At 39.5% G+C, this 19,882-nt stretch overlaps 1 protein-coding gene across 1 annotated transcript; it reads right to left on the reverse strand.

Annotated features, from left to right (window-relative positions):
* Positions 1-842: 842 nt before the first annotated feature.
* Positions 843-3,083, reverse strand: LOC308417579 (disintegrin and metalloproteinase domain-containing protein 21-like; the record flags this gene model as incomplete). Its single annotated transcript, XM_080912946.1, has 1 exon — positions 843-3,083. One exon carries the CDS (start codon positions 3,081-3,083, stop codon positions 843-845), a length of 2,241 nt encoding a protein of 746 aa, XP_080769072.1.
* Between the last annotated feature and the right edge of the window lie 16,799 nt (positions 3,084-19,882).

The raw sequence follows: 19,882 nt of genomic DNA on the forward strand, positions 1-19,882 counted from the left end.
CCGTTCTTATATCCTTAAAGCTTGTTAAACAAATATAGTAGTCTAAGTCCAATCTCAATTATTTGGGAGATAGCTAAGAGAAAACAGACACTTACCAAAAAAAAAAAAAAAGAAAGAAACCAAACAAACAAAAAAACAAAAACCATGGCAATATGACAATGGTAACAGTAACATATACTAATGCAGCCCAAAGTTGATATAGAAGCATCTAGGAAACTTTAAAATGGACATCACAAATATGTACTTTCTTTTCATGAAAAATACATGATAGATTTTACATGTAGAAGTATAGAGCGTAGCCAAGTGTTTGGGTACAGTAGAGTAGAAAGCAGGACATTCGCTTGGCTTGGGTAAGATCTTAGGTCCTTGGCTGTGCTGCTTAGCACCATAAAGCAAGAAGAGAGAAAAATTTTAACCAAAACAAATCTAAGAAGTGGCTAATTCTATGGCATTAAGAGGCTAGAGAGCTGACACAGCAGTTAAGAGTGCTTGCCTCTCCTGCAGAGACCCTGAGTCTTGTCTCTAGCACCCATGCTGGGTGATCTACAGCCACCTGTAACTCCAGTTCCTGGGGATTTGACTCGGCCTCCACAAGAAACTACACTTGCAATTTCACACAGAGAAATAATCAGAGAGGGGAGGAAAGGAAGAGAGACGTAATAAGAAATAATTATGAAGATCAAATATAAACGGAGATACAATGCTAATTCCCCAATGATTTTATTTCAAGATGAAATTCTCAGATTTGTGAATGGTTACATGATGGTCAGGAGACATCATTGACAATTTCTTGTGGTAATTTTGTCCATTGTGTGGCTCCAATTAGTTTGGGTTGAAATCAATTATCTATTTTGGATCACTTCTGGACGCAATACTGCTTTTGTAATTGCACCAGAAGTAATCGAAACCAAGATAAGAATCATTCGAGTTCCTAAAAGAACTAATAGCCTGGTGATTCTCACATGTATTTTGGCTCGAAATCTTCTCACAAAGGAAGTTACAGGACCACTGTTTATACTACCACCTGATCCTCTTTGTGTACAATCTGGTGGTTGCCAACCTTGGACACAGTGACAGTTGCCATTGTTGTTACACACCCCTCTGAAGTGACAAGCACTAATGTTGCAATTAAAATTAAAAGTTTGATGATAAACACATCTTTGATGTTTACAGTATTTCCCTGGGCCACAAGATGCACCATCCAATACAAGACCAATTTCGGGAACTTCTGAACCATGGTGTGCATCATACCCAAAGCACTGTTCTTCTTTAACATCAGGTACCTTTATATGATGGAAGGTAGTGTGTTCACCTCCACCGGGAATAAGATGGACACCATCACAGTGAATCTGTCCACAAAAAATATCCTCCTCTTGGCATGCGACAGATTGGCTTCCTCCACGTAGAATTCTGATCCCACAGTTTCCAAATCGGTCACCTCTGCGATTTAATTCTTTATAGCATGCTGGTGAAGCATCCTTTACTTGGTATCCAAAAAGAGCTTGACATTGCAAATGACGGTCACTACAGTTTCCTGACATGCAAACTGCTAGTGGAGAACAAGGAGTTCCATCCATGATGTAAAAATCCTGTGGGCAATGCTCTGAGAGTCCGTCACAGTATTCTGGAAGATCACAAATACCAAGTTTCTCTCTGCATATTGTTCCAGAAGGTGCAAACTTACAAGAACTACAGCAACCTCCTGAGGAACAAAAGCTGCCTTGAGTAAACTCACAATTGGTTCCACAACAGTCATTAGACATACAGTTTTTGATAGAACCACAGTCACATTGTTCGCCTGCATCCAATACATTATTTCCACAACGAGGAACTTCATATTTTAAATTTTGATATGTACCAACTGGATCACTCAGGCAAGGGTCCCAACCATGGACCCTCATATGAATCACTGTATGGGAACAATTGCTCATCATATCCTGAAGAGTAGGAAATTCATTCATGACACAACTGCTCCTTCTGAAACAAACACAGCCAGGTGTATCATGGTTTAAATTCATAATGTGGCCCAATGCATGAGCCATCAAAGATGAAGCCAGAAAATGATGATTTTGTCCTACATATGTAAATAATACTCCCCAGTTGGGGTTACATAATCCATTCTGAGTGCCTAAGTATTCTCTATTTTCAATTCGATTTGCTAAGAGAAGAGCTGAAGTAGCATGAACCATTTCATGATAAAATCTAGCTTTCCAATAGCCAAAAATTTCCAAAAGTCTCCAGACACTATATGAGAAATAGGCTATAGTAAAGTGGTCCTTATCATTCCAAATACATACAACACGTATATATACACCCATTCCACTTACTTTATAAATGGTATCTGTTATGTGGTTCATAAGCAGTACTAACTGAAGTGAATTGGTTTCGTTCCTCCCTAATTGATTGAATAAATCGTGAGTTACCGTGTAGTGTATTCCTAAATTTTTCCGATGTGAACGCCACATATATACAGGTGCTGCTCTGGGACTTCCAGAAATTTTAGTCTCTTCAAGGGGGTCAGTTGCCTCTGGCATAATCTCATCATTTCTACACTTTTTAGACTCATGTGACCTTTCGTCCACCACAAGCAGAGAAATTACATGCTCAAATTTGGAAGAAGATGCCAACGGTTTGATTTCATAGGTGAAGTCATCCACCCGTATCATGCCTTTCAGACCTCCACTGCAGGTATCTAGTGTAGCTAGGGACCCAGGGACTCCTTTCAGGTAGCTGTAGAAGTAACAATCCCGAGGAACAAATGGGTAATCCTCCTGCTGGGCTCCTTGGTCGTTAGAGGTATATACAGGAAAATTTTGAGGAATCATGTTCTTCTTGAGTTTCATGTGCACCACATGTCTTTGTCCCCTAAAGCGCATGCTATAGGTGATGTGCCCTGACATATCACTTTTACCCATTCTCTGGAGAACCTTCCTGGGGATCACAACTTCAGAGGTAGAGAAGCGCCATTTGGGTGGGCCACGGGAACAGCAGACAGGAGACAACAGTGCCCACAGCATAGCTAGCCAGAGAGCACCTCCCACAAGTGCATGAGTCCAGGTAGATGGTCTGAAGAAGGGAGCCATGGACCACACCAAATCTGGTCCACTGGGTGACAGACAAGACTAAGACATCAGGGAAAGAGGAGAGCAGAGTGAGGCAAAGGCTTACAATCTCTGGTAAGTAAAGGGAGAGAGGCTGTTACATAACAATGCTGTGCTCATCTAAGCATTGTGTGCTAGTGATCTGGAGAGCCTATGGTGGAAGCCCCAGGGAAGAGCAAAAAGTGGGAAGCACTTGGAGAAATAAGTATAAATTAAACTTAAAATAGCTCGTATCTGACTGTGAAAATGTAAGTGGGAAAAGGAAATGTGGGGGTTTAGGACAATTATATTCTATATTTGCATATACATACACATATAAACAATATCATAAATTATAAAGTATAATAATATATATAAAATGCATTACATATATGTGTTATATATAGTACAGTATATATCATATACTTCATGAAGAAAGAACTGACCATTTAATTATGTCCAGAAACAAGTATTAATAAGACACCCGATGTTCCTCTATCAGGGTCATGCGGGAAGAATAATTGTTTATAGAAATAACTTTGAAAATTTTTTTTTCTTCGTGGTCTTTTGCTAATAACTTTTCTGAATTGGTGTGTGTGTGTGTGTGTGTGTGTGTGTGTGTGTGTATGTGTGTGTGTGTGTCTCTGTGTGTGTGTGTGTGTGTGTCTGTGTCTGTGTGTGTGTGTCTCTGTGTGTGTGTGTGTGTGTGTGTGTCTGTGTGTGTGTGTCTGAGTATGTGTGTCTGTTTGTGTGTATATGAACATGTTTTCTTGTGGATTTTTTTCCTTAGTGTTTTAAAATTCTGGTTTATTTGCCTATTGGTTTTCAAGAGAGGAAGGGCACAGAGCTAGGTAGGTGGGGAGGAGTGGAGGATCTGTGCTGAGGTCCAGCCCAGCATTCAAGTACCAAGGAAGGCAGCCAGGGTGGCATCAGCAGGAGCCAACAGCTTTTGACTTCTGGCAATTTAATTGTCTCTTGACTTTCTGGGGACAAAAGTGGATGGCTTCTGGCAATTTAATCCTCTCCTCCTACTCTGGGACCAAAGGATGGCAGTTTCTGGAAATTAACTCCTGCTGACAGCAGCAGGGAAATTAAGAAAACTTAGTTTCTTGGATTCTTTTCTCCTTGATTCAAAGGCCTCTCACTAGCCAGGTGAGAAACTCAGACTTCACTTATTCATGAGCCTGAGAGAATAGAAAACAAAGTCAGGCTTGCACACATGCCCGTGTGCTCACACATACACACACACACACAGACAGACACACACACAAAGAGACAGAGAGACAGAGACAGAGAGACAGAGATGCACACTGAATGAAGCTGAAAAGGTCTACACTGCCACTTTATTGTCTTTCTTGCATTTAATACCTTTCCAGAATAGATCACAAGGTTTTCTAAGCACTTTTACATTCCATAAGTTCATACTAAGTTTAAACTAATACTTCATGTCATAGATTAATAAGGTTTAAAGAGCTACAGCAAAACTGTTTATATGTCTGTCCATTAAGACTAGTACCTAACTAACCATTTATTATCATCTATTTTCTGCCTCCACAAGTTCATTATGAGTTTAAAACAATAGTTTTTATGTCACACATTAGGACATTTTTGTCAAGAGACAAATAAGCTTTGCCTGGTATCTTTTTATTTTTACCTCTTGTATAAATGAACTAGTTCATCATTTCAATTCTGTTCTTGTACCTACAATAAATTGTCCATTCCCAGTTTATGACATTTAGTTACCAGATAGTGGCCTTATTCCTAACCAAAAAGGAATATTTTCCTAGATTGTAAATTTACTTTTTAAAGAAAAACCAATTTAAAGATAATGATAAATCTGTGAGTATTCCTCACTGCACAGAAGCTCATGACTTTTGTTAAAATCTTGGATATGTTTGTGCAAACTCAGGTTAAGCACAACAGAGGATGTAATGTTGAGAGTTATTTCCATGATAGGCAAATGTAAACTACATTTTGCTTTTTCTTTTAACTGATTTTATTGGATTTATTTTATTAATATTTCAAATGTTATTCCCTTTCCCCAATTCCCCTCTATATCCTCTATTCCATTGCCCTTCCCCCTGCTTCTATGAGGGTGTTCATATACCCACCCACCCCTCCTGCCTCTGCACCCTTACATTCTCTTACAATTCCGCATCAAGCTTTGGCAGGACGAAGGGCTTTTCTTCCCATTGATTCCCAACAAGGCCATCTTCTGCTACATGGGCAGCTGGAGTCATGGGTCCAATCATGTGTACTCTTTGGATAGTGGTTTAATCCCTGGGAACTCTGGTTGGTCAGTATTGTTGTTTTTATAGGATTGCAAACCCCTTCAACTCCTTCAATTCTTTCTCTAACTCCTTCATTAAGGACCTATATCTCCATTATATGATTGGCTGTGAGCCTATGGCTCTGTGTCTGTTCCATTCTGGCAGAGCCTCTGGGCAGACAGCTATATTAGGCTCTTTTCAGCATGCATTTCTTGGCATCAGCAATATTGTTTGGGTTTGGTGGCTGACCATGGGCTGTATTCCCAGGCGGGGCAGTCTCTGGATGGGCTTTCCTTCAGCCTCTGCTCTTGACTTTATCTCCATATTTCCTCTTGAGAATATTTTTGTTCCCCCTTCTATGATGGACTGAAGCATCCACAATTTGGTCATCGTTTTTATTGAGCTTCACGTGTTCTGTGAATTGTATCTTGGTTATTCCAATCTTTTGGGCTAATATCCACTTAACAGTGAGTGCATATCTTGGGTGTATTTTTGTGATTGGGTTACCTCACTCAGGATAATATTTTCTAGAATCATTCATTTGCCTAAGAATGTAATGCACTCATTATTGATAGCTGAGTACTACTCAATTGTATAAACATATACATTTTCTGTAGCCATTCCTCTGTTGAAGGACATCTGGATTCTTTCTAGCTCCTGGCTATAAAACATAAGGCTGCTATGAACATAGTGGATTATGTGTCCTGGTTATATGTTAGAGCATCTTTTGAATATATGTCCAGGAGTGGTATAGCTGGGTCCTCAGGTACTAAGTACTATGTCCAATTTTCTGAGGAAACACCAGACTGATTTCCATACTGGTTGTACCAGCTTGCAATCCCACCAACACTGGAGGAGTGTTTCTCTTTCTCCACATCCTTACCAGCATCTGTTGTTACTTGAGTTCTTGATCTTAGCCATTCTGACTGGTATGAGGTGGAATCTCAGGGTTGTTTTGATTTGCATTTCCCTGATGACTAAGAATGATGAACATTTCTTTATGTGCTTCTCAGCCGTCCGACATTCTTCAGTTGAGAATTCTTTGTTTAGCTCTGTACCCCATTTAATAGGGTTATTTGATTCTCTGGAGTCTAACTTCTTGCATTCTTTGTAAATACTAGATATTAGCCCTTTATTGAATGTAGGATTGGTAAAGATCTTTTCTCAATCTGTTGGTTGCTCTTTTGTCCTAATGACAGTGTCCTTTGCCTTTAAAAGGTTTTGCAATTTTATGAGGTCTCATTTGTCAATTCTTGATCTTAAAAAACAAGCCATTAGTGTTCTGTTCAGAAATTTTTACCCAGTGTCAATGTGTTCTAGGGACTCCCCAACTTTCTCTTCTATTAGTTTGAGTGTATCTGGTTTTATGTGGAGATCCTTGATCCATTTGGACTTGAGCTTTGTACAGGGTGATAAGAATGGATTAATTTGCATTCTTCTCCATGCTGACTGCCAGTTGGACCAGCACCATTTGTTGAAAATGCTATCTTTTCTCCACTGGATGGTTTTAGCTCCTTTATCAAAGATGAAGTGGCCATTGATGTGTGGGTTCATTTCTGGATCTTCAGTTCTATTACACTGATCTGTCTTTGTACCAGTACCATACAGTTTTTATGACTATTGCTCTGTAATACAGCTTGAGGTCAGGGATAGTGATTCCACCAGAAGTTCTTTTATTGTTGAGAATATTTTTCGCTATCCTGGGATTTTTGTTATTTCAAATGAACTTTTAAATTGCTCTAACTCTATGAAGACTTGCATTGGAATTTTGATGGTGATTGCATTGGATCTGTAGATTGATTTTTGACAAGATGGCTGTTTTTACTATATTAATCCTGCCAATCCATAAGCATGGGAGAGCTTTCCATCTTTTGGGATCTTCTTTCTTCAGAGACTTGAAGTTCTTTTTTTTTTAACAACTTTATTTTACAAAACAAAGATAAATGTACAGATTTTAAGCATTTTTGCATAAAATTATACAATACATTGTCAGTACTTTTTTTTCAGATTTTAAAATAATTTTACATAAAACTGTATGAATATATTTGTTAGTCAGTACTTGATTTTTTTAAAGGTTTGATAGTATGCATTGAAAACTTAATAGTTACAATGAGCATAAAGTACATGGAAAACAAAATGTAACATGAAATAGTCAAAGTTTTCTTGTTGTATAAAGATTTTTTTGTTTTGTTTTGTTTTGTTTTGTTTATTTCTTGGACTTCATACAGTCTGTGAGTTGTTTCTGGGGCAGTGCAAGCCTCTGGGGTTAGCATCCCATTATCAGTGACTGCATATTATGTCTGTTCTTTTGTGCTGGGTTATCTCACTCAGAATGATATTCTCTAGATGCAGCCATTTTCTTAAGAATTTGGTCAAGTCATTGTTTCTGGTGGCTGAGTAGTATTCCATTGTGTAAATGTACCACAATTTTTGTATCCATTCATCTTCTGAAGGACATCTGGGTTCTTTCCAGCTTCTGGCTATTATAAATAGAGCTGCTATGAACATTGTGGTGCATATATCTTTGTTGTGTCCTAAGTATTATGTCCAATTTTCTGAGGTATCGCCAGACTAATTTCCAGAGTGGTTATATTATTTTGCAACCCCACCAACAGTGGAGAAGGGTTCCTCTTTCTCCGCAACCTCGCCAGCATCTGTTGTCATCTGAGTTTTGGATCTTGGCCAATCTGACTGGTGTGAGGTGGAATCTCAGGGTTGTTTTGATTTGCATTTCCCTGATGGCTAAGGATATCGAGCACTTCCTCAGATATTTCTCAGCCATTCGATATTCCTCAACTGAGAACGTTTTGTTTAGCTCTGTACCCCATTTTTTAATAGGGTTATTTGATTCTCTAGTGTCTAGCTTTTTGAGTTCTTTATATACCTTAGATATTAGGCCTCTATCTGATGTGAAGTTGGTAAAAATCTTTTCTTATTCTGTTGGCTGCCCTTTTGTTTTCTTGACAATGTCCTTAGCCTTACAGAAACTTTGCAATCTCATTAAGTCCCTTTTGTTAATCTTTGACCTTAGAGCTTGAGCCATTGGTGTTTTGTTCAGAAAATTTTCTCCTGTGCCTATATGTTCTAAAGTTTTCCCTACTTTCTCATCTAATAGTTTCAGTGTATCTGGTTTAATGTGTAGATCTTTGATCCACTTACACTTGAGCTTTGTACAAGGAGATAAGAAAGGGTTTATTTTTATTCTTTTGCATGTTGAGTGCCAGTTGGACCAGCACCATTTGTTGAATAGGCTGTCCTTTTTCCATTGAATGTTTACGGCTCCTTTGTCAAAAATCAGGTGACCATATATGTGAGGGCTCATTTCTGGATCTTCTATTCTATTCCATTGATCCACATGCCTATTTCTGTACCAGTCATGCAGTTTTCAGCACAATTGCCTTGTAATATAGCTTGAGGTCAGGGATAGTGATTCCCGCAGATGTTTTCTTGTTGTTGAGGATGGATTTCGCTATTCTAGGTCTTTTGTTGTTCCATATGAAATTGCACATTGATCTTTCCAATTCCATGAAGAACTGTGTTGGAATTTTGATGGGGATTGCGTTGAATCTGTAGATTGCTTTTGGTAGGATGGCCATTTTTAAAATGTTGATCTTTCCAATCCATGAGCATGGGAGATCTTTCCATTTTCTGAGACTTGAAGTTCTTATCATACAGATCTTTCACTTACTTGGTTAGAATCACACCAAGGTATTTTATATTCTTTTGGACTATTGTGAAGAATGTCTATTTTCTAATTTCATTCTCAGCCTGTTTATTCTTTGAGTAGAAAAAGGCTACTGATTTGTTTGAGTTAATTTTATATCCAGCCACTTTGCTGAAGTTGTTTATCAGCTGTAGAAGTTCACTGGTAGAATTTATGGGTCACCTAAATATACTATCATATCATCTGCAAATAGTGATATTTTGATTTCTTTCTTTCTAATTTGTATCCTTTTGACCTCTGTTTGTTGTCTAATTGCTCTGGCTAATACTTCCAGTACTATATTGAATGGGTAAGAAGAGAGTGGGCAGCCTTGTCTAGCCCCTAATTTTAGTGGGATTGCATCAAGTTTCTCTTCATTTAGTTTGATGTTGGTTACTGGTTTGCTGTATATTGCTTTTACTTGTGTTTAGGTATGGTCCTTAAATTCCTGATCTTTCCAAGAATTTTAACATGAAAGGGTGTTGAATTTTGTCAAATGCTTTCTCAGCATCTAATGAGATGATCATGTGGTTTTCCCCCCTTTGAGTTTGTTTATATAGTGGATTGTGTTGATGGATTTCCGTATATTGAACCATCCTCACATTATGGAATGAAGCCTACTTGATTGTGATGGATGATCATTTTGATGTTTTCTTGGATTCAGTTTGCAAGAATTTTATTGAGTGTTTTTGTATCGATATTCATAGGGGAAATTGGTCTAATGTTTTCTTTCTTTGTTGAGTGTTTGTGTGGTTTAGGTATAAGCATAATTGTGGCTTCATAGAAGAAAGTGGGTAGCATTCCTTCTGTTTCCATTTTGTGGAATAGTTTGGAGAGTATTGGTATTAGGTCTTCTATGAAGGTCTGATTCTTCTATGAAGAATTCTGCACTAAATCCATCTGGTCCTGGGCTTTTTTGGTTGGGAGACTTTTGATGACTGCTTCTATTTCTTTAGGGGTTGTGGGACTGTTTAACTCATTTTTCGGATTCTAATTTAACTTTGATACTTGGTATCTGTCTAGAAAATTGCCCATTCCATCCAGATTTGCCAGTTTTTTTTTTTTTTTAATATAGGCTTTTGTAGTAGGATCTGATGATTTTTTTAAAATTTTTCTCAGTTTCTGTTGCTATGACTCCTTTTTCATTTCTGATGTTGTTAATTTGAATATTGTCTTTGTGCCCTCTGGTTAGTCTGGCTAAGGGTTTATCAATCTTGCTGATTTTCTCAAAGAGCCAACTCCTGGTTTTGTTGATCTTGTTGATCTTTTCTATAGATCTTTTTGTTTCTACTTGGTTGATTTTAGCCCTGAGTTTAGTTATTGTCTGCTGTCTACTCCTCTTGGTTGTATTTACTTCTTTTTGTTCTAGAGCTTTCTGGTGTGCTGTCAAGCTGCTAGTGTAAGCTCTTCCCAGTTTTCTTTTGGGGGCACTATGAGCTATGAGTTTTCCTCTTAGCATTGCTTTCATTGTGTCCTATAAGTTTTGGCATGTGGTGCCTTCATTTTCATTAAATTTGAAAAAGTCTTTAATTTCTTTCATTATTTCTTCCTTGATCAAGTTATCATTGTTCAGTTTCCATGTGTATGTAGGGTTTCTGACCTTTTTGCTGTTATTAAAGATCAGCCTTAGTCCATGGTGATCTGATAGGATGCATGGGATTATTTCAATTTTCTTGAATCTGTTGAGACCTGTTTTGTGACTGATTATATGGTCAATTTTGGAGAAGGTACCATGAGGTGCTAAGAAAAGGGTATATTCTTTTGTTTTTAGGATCAAATACTCTATAGATATCTGTTAAATCCATTTGATTCATAAGTTCTGTTAGTTTCACTATGTTTCTGTTTAGTTTCTGTTTCAGTGGTATTTCCATTGATGAGAGTGTGGTGTTGAAGTCTCCTACTATTATTGTGTGAGGCACAATGTGTACTTTGAGCTTTAGTAAGTTTTTTTTTTTTAATGAATGTAGGTGGCCTTGCATTTGGAGCATAGATATTCAGAACTGAGATTTCATCATAATGAATTTTTCCTTTGAGAAGTATGAAGTGTCCTTCCTCATATACATGCATACATACATACATACATATATATGTATATATTTGTGTGAGTGTGTATGAATAATTTTTACTCAGAGGCAGTGTCTATCTTTATCACTGAGGTATGTTTCCTGTATACAGCAAAATGTTGGGTCCTCCTTAGTATCCAGTCTGTTAGTCTGTGTCTTTTTACTGAGGAATTGAGTCCATTGATGTTAAGATATATTAGAGACAAGTGATCATTGTTTTTTGTTTTTTGTTGGTAGAGGTGGAGTTATGTTTGTGGGTGTCTATTTCTGGGTTGGTTGAAAGAAGACTACTTTCTTGCTTTTTCTAGGGCTTGGTTTCCCTCATTGTGTTGGAGTTTTCCATCTATTATCCTTTGAAGAGCTGGATTTGTGGAAAGATATTGTGTAAATTTGTTTTTTTTTTTTTTTTTTATGGAATATCTTGGTTTCTCTATTTATGTCAATTGAAAGTTTTGATGGATACAGTATCCTGGACTGGCATTTGTGGTCTCTTAGGATCTGTATGATTCTGCCCAGGATCTTCTAGCTTTCGTAGTTTCTGTTGAGAAATCTGGTGTGATTCTTATAGGTCTGCCTTTTTATGTTATTTGACCCTTTCCCCTTACTGCTTTTAATATTCTTTCCTTGTTTTGTACATTTGGTGTTTTGACTATTATGTGATGTGAGGAATTTCTTTTCTGGTCCAATCTATTCAGAGTTCTGTAGGCTTCTTGTACGTTTATGAGCATATCTTACTTTAGGGTAGGGAAGTTTTCTTCTATAATTTTGTTGAAGATATTTACTGGCCCTTTAATTTGAGAATCTTCCCTCTCTTATATACCTATCATCCTCAGGTTTGATCTTCTCATTATATCCTGGATTTCCTGGATATTTTTGGTTAGGAGCTTTTTTATTTTTCATTTTCTTGACTGTTGTTTCAATGTTTTCTATGTTATCTTCTGTCCCTGAGATTCTCTCTTCCCTCTCTTATATTCTGTTGGTGATGCTTGGGTCTGTGACTCCTGATGTCTTTCTTAGGTTTTCTATCTCCAGGGTTGTCTCCCTTTGTGATTTTTTTTATTGTTTCTATTTCCTTTTTTATATCATGGATGGTTTTGTTCAATTCTTTCACCTGTTTGATCACGTTTTCCTGTAATTCTCTAAGGGCTTCCACCTGTTTACCTATGTTGTCCTGTATTTCTTTAAAGGAGTCATTTATGACCTTCTTAAAGTCCTCTTACATCATCATGAGTTGTGATTTTAAATCAGAATCTTGCCTTTCCAGTGTGTTGGGGTATCCAGGACTTGCTGTGGAGAGGGAACTGGGTTCTGATGATGCCAAGTGGCTTTGGTTTCTGTTGTTTAGATTCCTTGGGCTTGCCTCTTACCATCTGTTTATTTCTGGTGTTACATGGTCTTGCTGACTCTGACAGTGACTTGACCCTCTGGTAATCCTTTGTGTCCACACTATGGGTGACCAGTTCTCTCCCAGCAGTGACTAGGTGTAGATAACTATGTCAGAGGGTCAGCACAAGGCTTAACAGAAACCTGAAGGATCCTGTCCCAGACTGTTCTTCTGTTCCTGTGTCCTGAGGGCTCTGGGTGGGACTCACAGAGCAGATGTGGTTTTATCTGTGCTTTCAAGTGTTTCAGCACTTCTGGGGGACCAGCTCTCTCCCAGTGGTGTCGGGGTATAGAGATCTGTAACACAGGGTCAGCTCCAGGCGCAGGAGAATCCCGGAAGGATCCTGTCCCAGACTGCTCCTCCATTCCAATGTCCTGAGTGCTCCAGATGGGTTCCTCTTGGGCCAGGGATTTGAGCAAGGGTGCTGGTCTCACCTGTGCTCTCAAGTGTGTCAGCACTTCTGGGGGACCATCTCTCCCCCAGCAGGTCTGGGTATAAAGAGCTGTAGCAGTGTCAGCTCTGGGCACAGGCAGAAACCTACATTTTTCTTTGAATATAATCATATTCTTATAAATGGTAATTTAGTACTGTTTTACTATCATACTCTTCCATACTTTGTTTTATTGTTTCACAACTCCATGCATTGATGAGTATCACTCCTTGTACATGGAACATTCAGTTAAAAACTTCAATGTTTCCTCTTCTTAAAATAGATTCTTTATGTTTAGTCATTTGTTTTTGAGTCAGGGTCTCAGTCAGTAGCCCAATCTGGCTTTGGATTCACTATGGAGCTGAAGCTGGCCTCGTGCTTGTAGGAACTCTCCAGCCTCTAATTCCTCACTGTGGACTGATAGGTATGTGTTACCATGGCACATTTAATTTATTTTCTTAACATGATGTTGTGAGATTTAATTAAAGAAAAATGTGGCCATTATCATTAACCATTTCACTTAGGGTCATTCCTAAAATAATGGTCATATAAATGAAGGCATGTAAAAATATAATCCACTTCAACTATCAAACATACAGGGGGTAGATACAATACAGGGGCTTGATTACAAGCAATGGAGTCTAGTTCAAGGAAGGGCAGTTAATTTTCCACCTGAGTATCAGAGTTCCTGCCTCACCTTCCAGAAGCTAGCAAGGGTTGCTTTGTTTGAGTGCTGGATTCAGCTTCCTGTGTCAAACATTCCCAATCTCTCTAACCCTGACACTTACTTCCATGGGCTTTTCACAGGGATTCTGTGTAAAGTGGGGAATGGAGAGAGCTGAGGGCTATGAGGAGGGAGAAGAAAAAGAAACAATAAACGAAATAAAGGTGCTTTTCAAAACCAGAATTAGAAGGGTTCTTCTGTCAGTGCTTTCTCACCCTAGGGGTAACAGGATCCAAACTAGGAACTAACAATTCAAAAGACATTCTAAATCAAGGGCGCCACTGGAAAATCAAAATTAGAAACAAGATACACATGTGAATGAGAGTCAACCCATTAGAGCCTAAGTAATTAACAGAAATAAGCAACATGGAGATAACAAATTATAATACAAAAAAAATTATATAATAATATATCTAACTATTAATATATAAATGATAAAATACAACTATGAAAGAAATGTAATAATAATATATACTACATAATAAAATAATGCATACTTCTTGAAGAATTTAGCTAGAACTTCTTCCTATTATAAGTTTTAAAAAATGAATAAACAGTTTTGATAAACTCTATTCAAGTAAATCACAGAATTATTTATAATACAAAAAGAAATCTGGAAATCGCTCAACTCTCTAAATGCAGTGTTTTGATTAGATATAGTATAAGATTAGATATAGAATAGGGTGGTGTAGCACAGTCTAGTCTGACAGGAAATTTGCCCAATGATCAAAACATTATGTGATGAACTGAAGGGTTGCTCAGTGGTGAGTGAAAGCCTGACCATCATGAAGACTTGAGTTCTAAATCTCAAGGATAAATTACTGAAGTGTCCAAACCTCGAATATGATTTGATAGTCAGCCTCTTTATTACCCTTCTGTTGCTTCCTACTGCCCCCATGTGGTAGCATTAGCAAACTGCACCAAGGCCTGCCTGCATACATGTGCTACCAAGCATGTCAACCTGGTCTTCCTGCAGGACCTGTCACCTACAAAGTCTAGGCTCAAGAATCATGTGTGTTGTTGTGGTGGTGGGAAAAGATGGAGAGAGAGAAGGTCTAGGAATAAAGATCAGGAACTGCTTGTGCAGAGGACCAGAGTTGAGTTCCCAGGACTGTGCAAGGTGGACATTCTTGTTTTTTTCAAGACAGGGTTTCCCTGTGTAGCTTTGTCTGCCCAGTATCTCACTTTGTAGATTAGGCTAGCTTCAAACTCCAGAGATCTCTGCCTCTGCTACTAGAGCACTGGGATTAAAGGAGTGTGTTACAACCACCCAGCATGAGCACATTTTTACTCTAATTTTTTTTTAAATCCTCACTTCATAATGTTTCAAGTAAGTTTATAAGTTTGTGTTGAGATGCATTCATGGATCCCACCGATTGCATGTATCACCGGTCTGTAGGCTGGACATGTTTCTAGAGGCCTTTTGTAAAAAGCCAGGGAGAATGGAGGATCTAACGGAATGGAACTACATTTGGGGAAATGTACAACTGGCCCAGTCTATGAAGAAGAGTTGATGTTCCCATTCTTTAAATATCTGGGACCAGGCTTAAAGCACAGAGAAGCGGGGGGCACTGACAGTTTCCCCAGTGCTTATGGGAGGCAGAATGGGACATCGGATGTCCTGCATTAACATTCCTTCTTGTCCTTTAGAAACAAGGTTTACCTGTGCACCAGGGGCTGAGCTGGTGACCAGAATCCCCAGGGATCATCCTGTGTCTTTGCTCTCACAGCATGAATGTCACAGACACACCTAGTCATGCCCAGATGTTTAGCAGGTTTCTGAGAATCCAAACTCGGGTTCACAGGCTGCCTGTTTTACTCGCAGGTTCGCAGGTTCATCGAGCTCTCTCTTCAGTCCACAAACTGTTTCTTCAAAGGTATAAAAACTGAAGTGGAGTACGTGATGGCATATGAAAGAGCTAGGCTTTGATCCTCAGAACTTCAAAGAAAACAGGATCTATCAAATAACTGGACAAGTTTTGGGGGGGGTTTGAAGGGGGAGAGATAATTTTGCAACTGTATTTATGTACAGAAAACTTAGTGTACATTTAACCCAGTTTAGTGGTGAGTTCTTCAGTCTTTGCCTTTTCCAGCTTGGCAATGTGAGTCACAGACTTAAAACATTGCCTCCCCAGTGGCAGCTGATCTCATCATATCTGTCATAATTGGTCCTAATAGCTTCCACCAGCTTAGCCTTGTCTTCTGAGTTAACCTGTGTGAAGGCAACAGTGGTGCATGTCTGCCTGTGGACCAGGCACCCCAGCCTGGCCTTTCCCTTGATGATGCAGTAGGGCACCCCCATCTTTCGACACAGGGCAGGCAGGAAAACCACCAGCTCAATGGGGTCTACATTATGGGCAATCACCATCAGCTGAGCCTTCTTGTCCTCCACCAAGATGGTGACTGTATTGACTCCTGCTCAGAGGACAGGTGGTCTTTTAGTTGGGACATCCCCTTTACCAGAAGCCTTCTTCTCAGCACAGACCAGTAGCCTTTGCTTCTTCTCTTGATTTGTCTCTGGCCTGCACTTGTGGGCAAGCTTAAGCAGCTGGGTAGCTGTTTGCCTGTTCAGGGCCTGATTGAACTAGTTAATGGCAGGAGGTACTTTGAGCCGCTTATAGAGGATGGCTCTTTATCACTGCAGCCTGATGTAGCAGGCCATTTAAAGAAGCGTGTTAGATCTCTTTTGGGCTGGATATCCTGCCCAATGCCAAAGTTCTTGGGCCTTTTCTCAAACAAAACATTGACCGCCTTTTTGGCCTCCTGCTTCTTGACGACAGCAGGGGCTGAGGCCACCTTCTTCTTCTTGGGCTTCTTTCCATTGGGCATCTTGGCTTGGCTGGAGGAGACTTTATTTTTCCATTGAGAAAAACAAATATAGCTTGAAAAAGTATGAAGATACATAATATATAAAAATGTAATGTGTTTTGAAACACAAGGTCAGAGGAATAATGGCAGTTTATACACAACTAAAGGAAGGTTAATAAACTGAGAAAGGGCTTAAGGAACCAAGCATAAATAATACAAAATAACCAAAGATTCATGGAAGTTCCTAGTAAGCTCTCCTATGGTACACCTGGAAGCATAGAACTTCAGGGTAGAATCAACAAAAGGAATATTTTGAAAGATAAAGGCTAAATTTTTCAAATAGATGAAAAACAAGACTATTAAGATTAGAAGTTTCCAAACCCTAGGCTAGATAATTAAAGGGCTTTTACACCCAAGAACAAAATATAGAACATTCAGGAATACTGGGTAAGTACACAGGAGAAAGGATAGGCAAGCCACAAGACAGGGGTGGGGGGTTATAGTTGTATTCTTTAGAACATGGTACTGTCAAGACAATAGAATCATGCCTTCAAGATGTGAAATAGAAGTCCAAACCTGGGCTAGGGATGGATGGCTCAGTGGGAAAATAGCTTGCCATGCAATCATGAAGACCTTAGATACTGGGTGCATGCTTGTAATCACAGTGCTGGGGAGGTGGAGACAGGAGGATCCCTAATATTTGTTGGCTGTCATGTCTAGCCCAATTGGTCATCTCCAGGCACAGTGAGACCTTGTCTCAAAAGAGGTGAAATGTATCCCTAAGAATGCCACAGGAGGTTGTGCTTTGACTTTACACACAGGCATACATGTACACTCACACATACATACATATACACATACATGTACAAGCACACACACATACACACACATGAACACCCATATACTGAATATAAATTCAGGGGCTGATGAGATAGCTCAATGGATACAGTGCTTGATGTGCAAGCATGAGGACCTGAGTTCAGATCCCCACCATACATGTAAAAGTAGAGTATGGTGGTACATGCCTGTAATCCAGACTTGGACTGCCAGACAACCCCCAATGGCTTGCAACCAACTGGTCTGCCCAAAACAAGCTCCAGGTACACTGAGAGACCTTGTCTCATAAAGAAATAGATAAATCTCACCTTAAATCTATTAACTCTTACCACCATAAGTCTAATCTTCTTACTAAAAATTTATCAAAGCTAAAATAAATTACAATAAAGAAAGACATTCCTGGTTGATGTCTGGATTCCACATATATATGCATGAGCCCACACACCCACATACCATGCGCAAACATAGGTATCAACGTGTGCGCTTGTGCGTACATGCGCACGCTCACACACACACACACACACACACACACACACACACACACACACTTATCCCTCCCCCTTTATTCTGTCTTATTTCCACTTCCTTCCTTTTTCTTCTTTTTATTTTATATTTTATTGATAGTTTCACTTTGTAGCCCAGGCTGGCTGGCTTGAAACTTTCAATCCTAATGTCTTGATTTTTTTAGACATGTGCCACTAAGTCTGTCGAAATATCCTCTCTTCTTCCAAGAATTCCTAAATGCGTTGGTCTGGTTCACTTGGCTGTAGTGACACACGAGATGACCTTGCAGAATAGGTGCAAGGTGAAATCGAGCTGTTTCAAATGGGTCTCAATCTTAGGCCAACTTCTCATTCTCTGCAAGCTTTCCTGCTCCTATGTTTCCCATTTGTACTCTGGGAACCCAGGAAGAAAACACTAAATGGAGTGGTGGTGGAGGGGAAATGAGGCAGACTTTCAAAGCATTTTAAATTCCACTTTCAATTGTGAAGGAACAAGGGGATCCCTTTCACCTAAAGTGATTATACATATGTGCAAACATTTGATGTGAACTGTTATACACACATCTCTTATTTTGGACTAGATATGAGACATCGGGTGTCATTCTAAATATTTTACATATATTTATTCATTTCATCCTCACCCCATAAGGAGATGAGACCAAGAGTGATGTAGTTGCAAAGAGAATAGAGTGCCAAATTAGAGAAGATATCCCTAGCAAAGTTTTAACTGCACTGAAGGATGGGCATAAACACAGTAATGCCTAGCTACATTCTTGTCCAGCTCAAAGACCTATATAAAGTAACTTTGTTCTTCTGTGTACCTACACTTAGAATATATTCAGACTCAAGTGATGGTGTGAGTAGCCAAGCTACAGAGCAAGGAATCTGGATCCAAAAAAAAAGGGGAAGCTAGACTCCCCACCCCTGGAGTTAACAGGAATGCCTGAATAACAACAGAAGTTTGCCAAATACCACATGAATCCACCCTTGAGCATGCCAGTAGCCAGTAATCTCCACCACTCTTAAGTATACGTGCATAAAGGGGACAATAATTTGTAAAGTATTTGCAATGCTGCTCCTCCAGAGCCTAAGAAAGTCACTTCTTCCACCAGCACCAGTACAAAATGACTCACAGATGAGTAACTCTGAGTGGGAGCCATCGGGAGAGCAGATGCTTGGGCCCTAAACTATGCACCCCAAACTAGCCCTGAACTCATCACATAGCCCAGGCTACTCTCAAACGTGTTCCTATTATACTTCCTCAGCCTCCATACCTGGTTTATACTGACCCAAGTACTAGCACTTACCAAGAATTGATCAGACTGGTGCCAAAACTAGCAACTTCAGCTTCTCCCTCTATTATATTTTAAGTCCGGGTGTTGTTAAAAGATGACATCCCAGATTTTGGCATCAATGTTATGAAAAGGATGAAGAGAGTGGGGGCGGGAGGGATCTGACTCCTAGAGGTGTGGTGAGGCCTGGAGGTAAGGGGGATACCTCTGGGGGATCCATGTTGGAAATCCCTTCCCCATAAGGGACCAGGCACACAACAGTATAGTATATAATAGAGTTTATTTAGGTCATGGGGGAGTTAAGAGGGTAGTAGAGGCAGAGAGAGAGAGAGAGAGAGAGAGAGAGAGAGAGAGAGAGAGAGAGAAGAGAGGAATAGAGAAGTAGAGGAGTAGAGGCTGGACATAAGCATGTGGAGAGGGGGGAAGGAAAGAAGAAGAGAATGGATAAGAGGGAAAGACAAGGGAGCAAGAGAGAAAGAGAAAGAGAGAGAGGAGGGGGCAAGAAGCCCCTTTCATAGTGTCAGATCATTGGGCAGAGCATACCTGCCTATCACCAGGTAACTGAGGGGTGGGGTTTACAGAATCCCAACATTCCTCCGTTTTGGTTTAATTAAAAAAGAAAAGTTAGAGGTTATGGTGGACCAGGAATGGGGTTGTGTGATATCTGACTGCTTCACGCTTGTTTTGGGGCAACGTTTCTAGAGAGTCTTGAAAAATGAGGGTAGGGATGTTTGTCCAGTCTTAGAGTTGGCTATTTGCTTGTTGTCCAGGGTCTGTGGAACCATCTG

Source organism: Micromys minutus (assembly GCF_963924665.1).
Source record: "Micromys minutus genome assembly, chromosome: 1".
Lineage (NCBI taxonomy): Eukaryota > Metazoa > Chordata > Mammalia > Rodentia > Muridae > Micromys > Micromys minutus.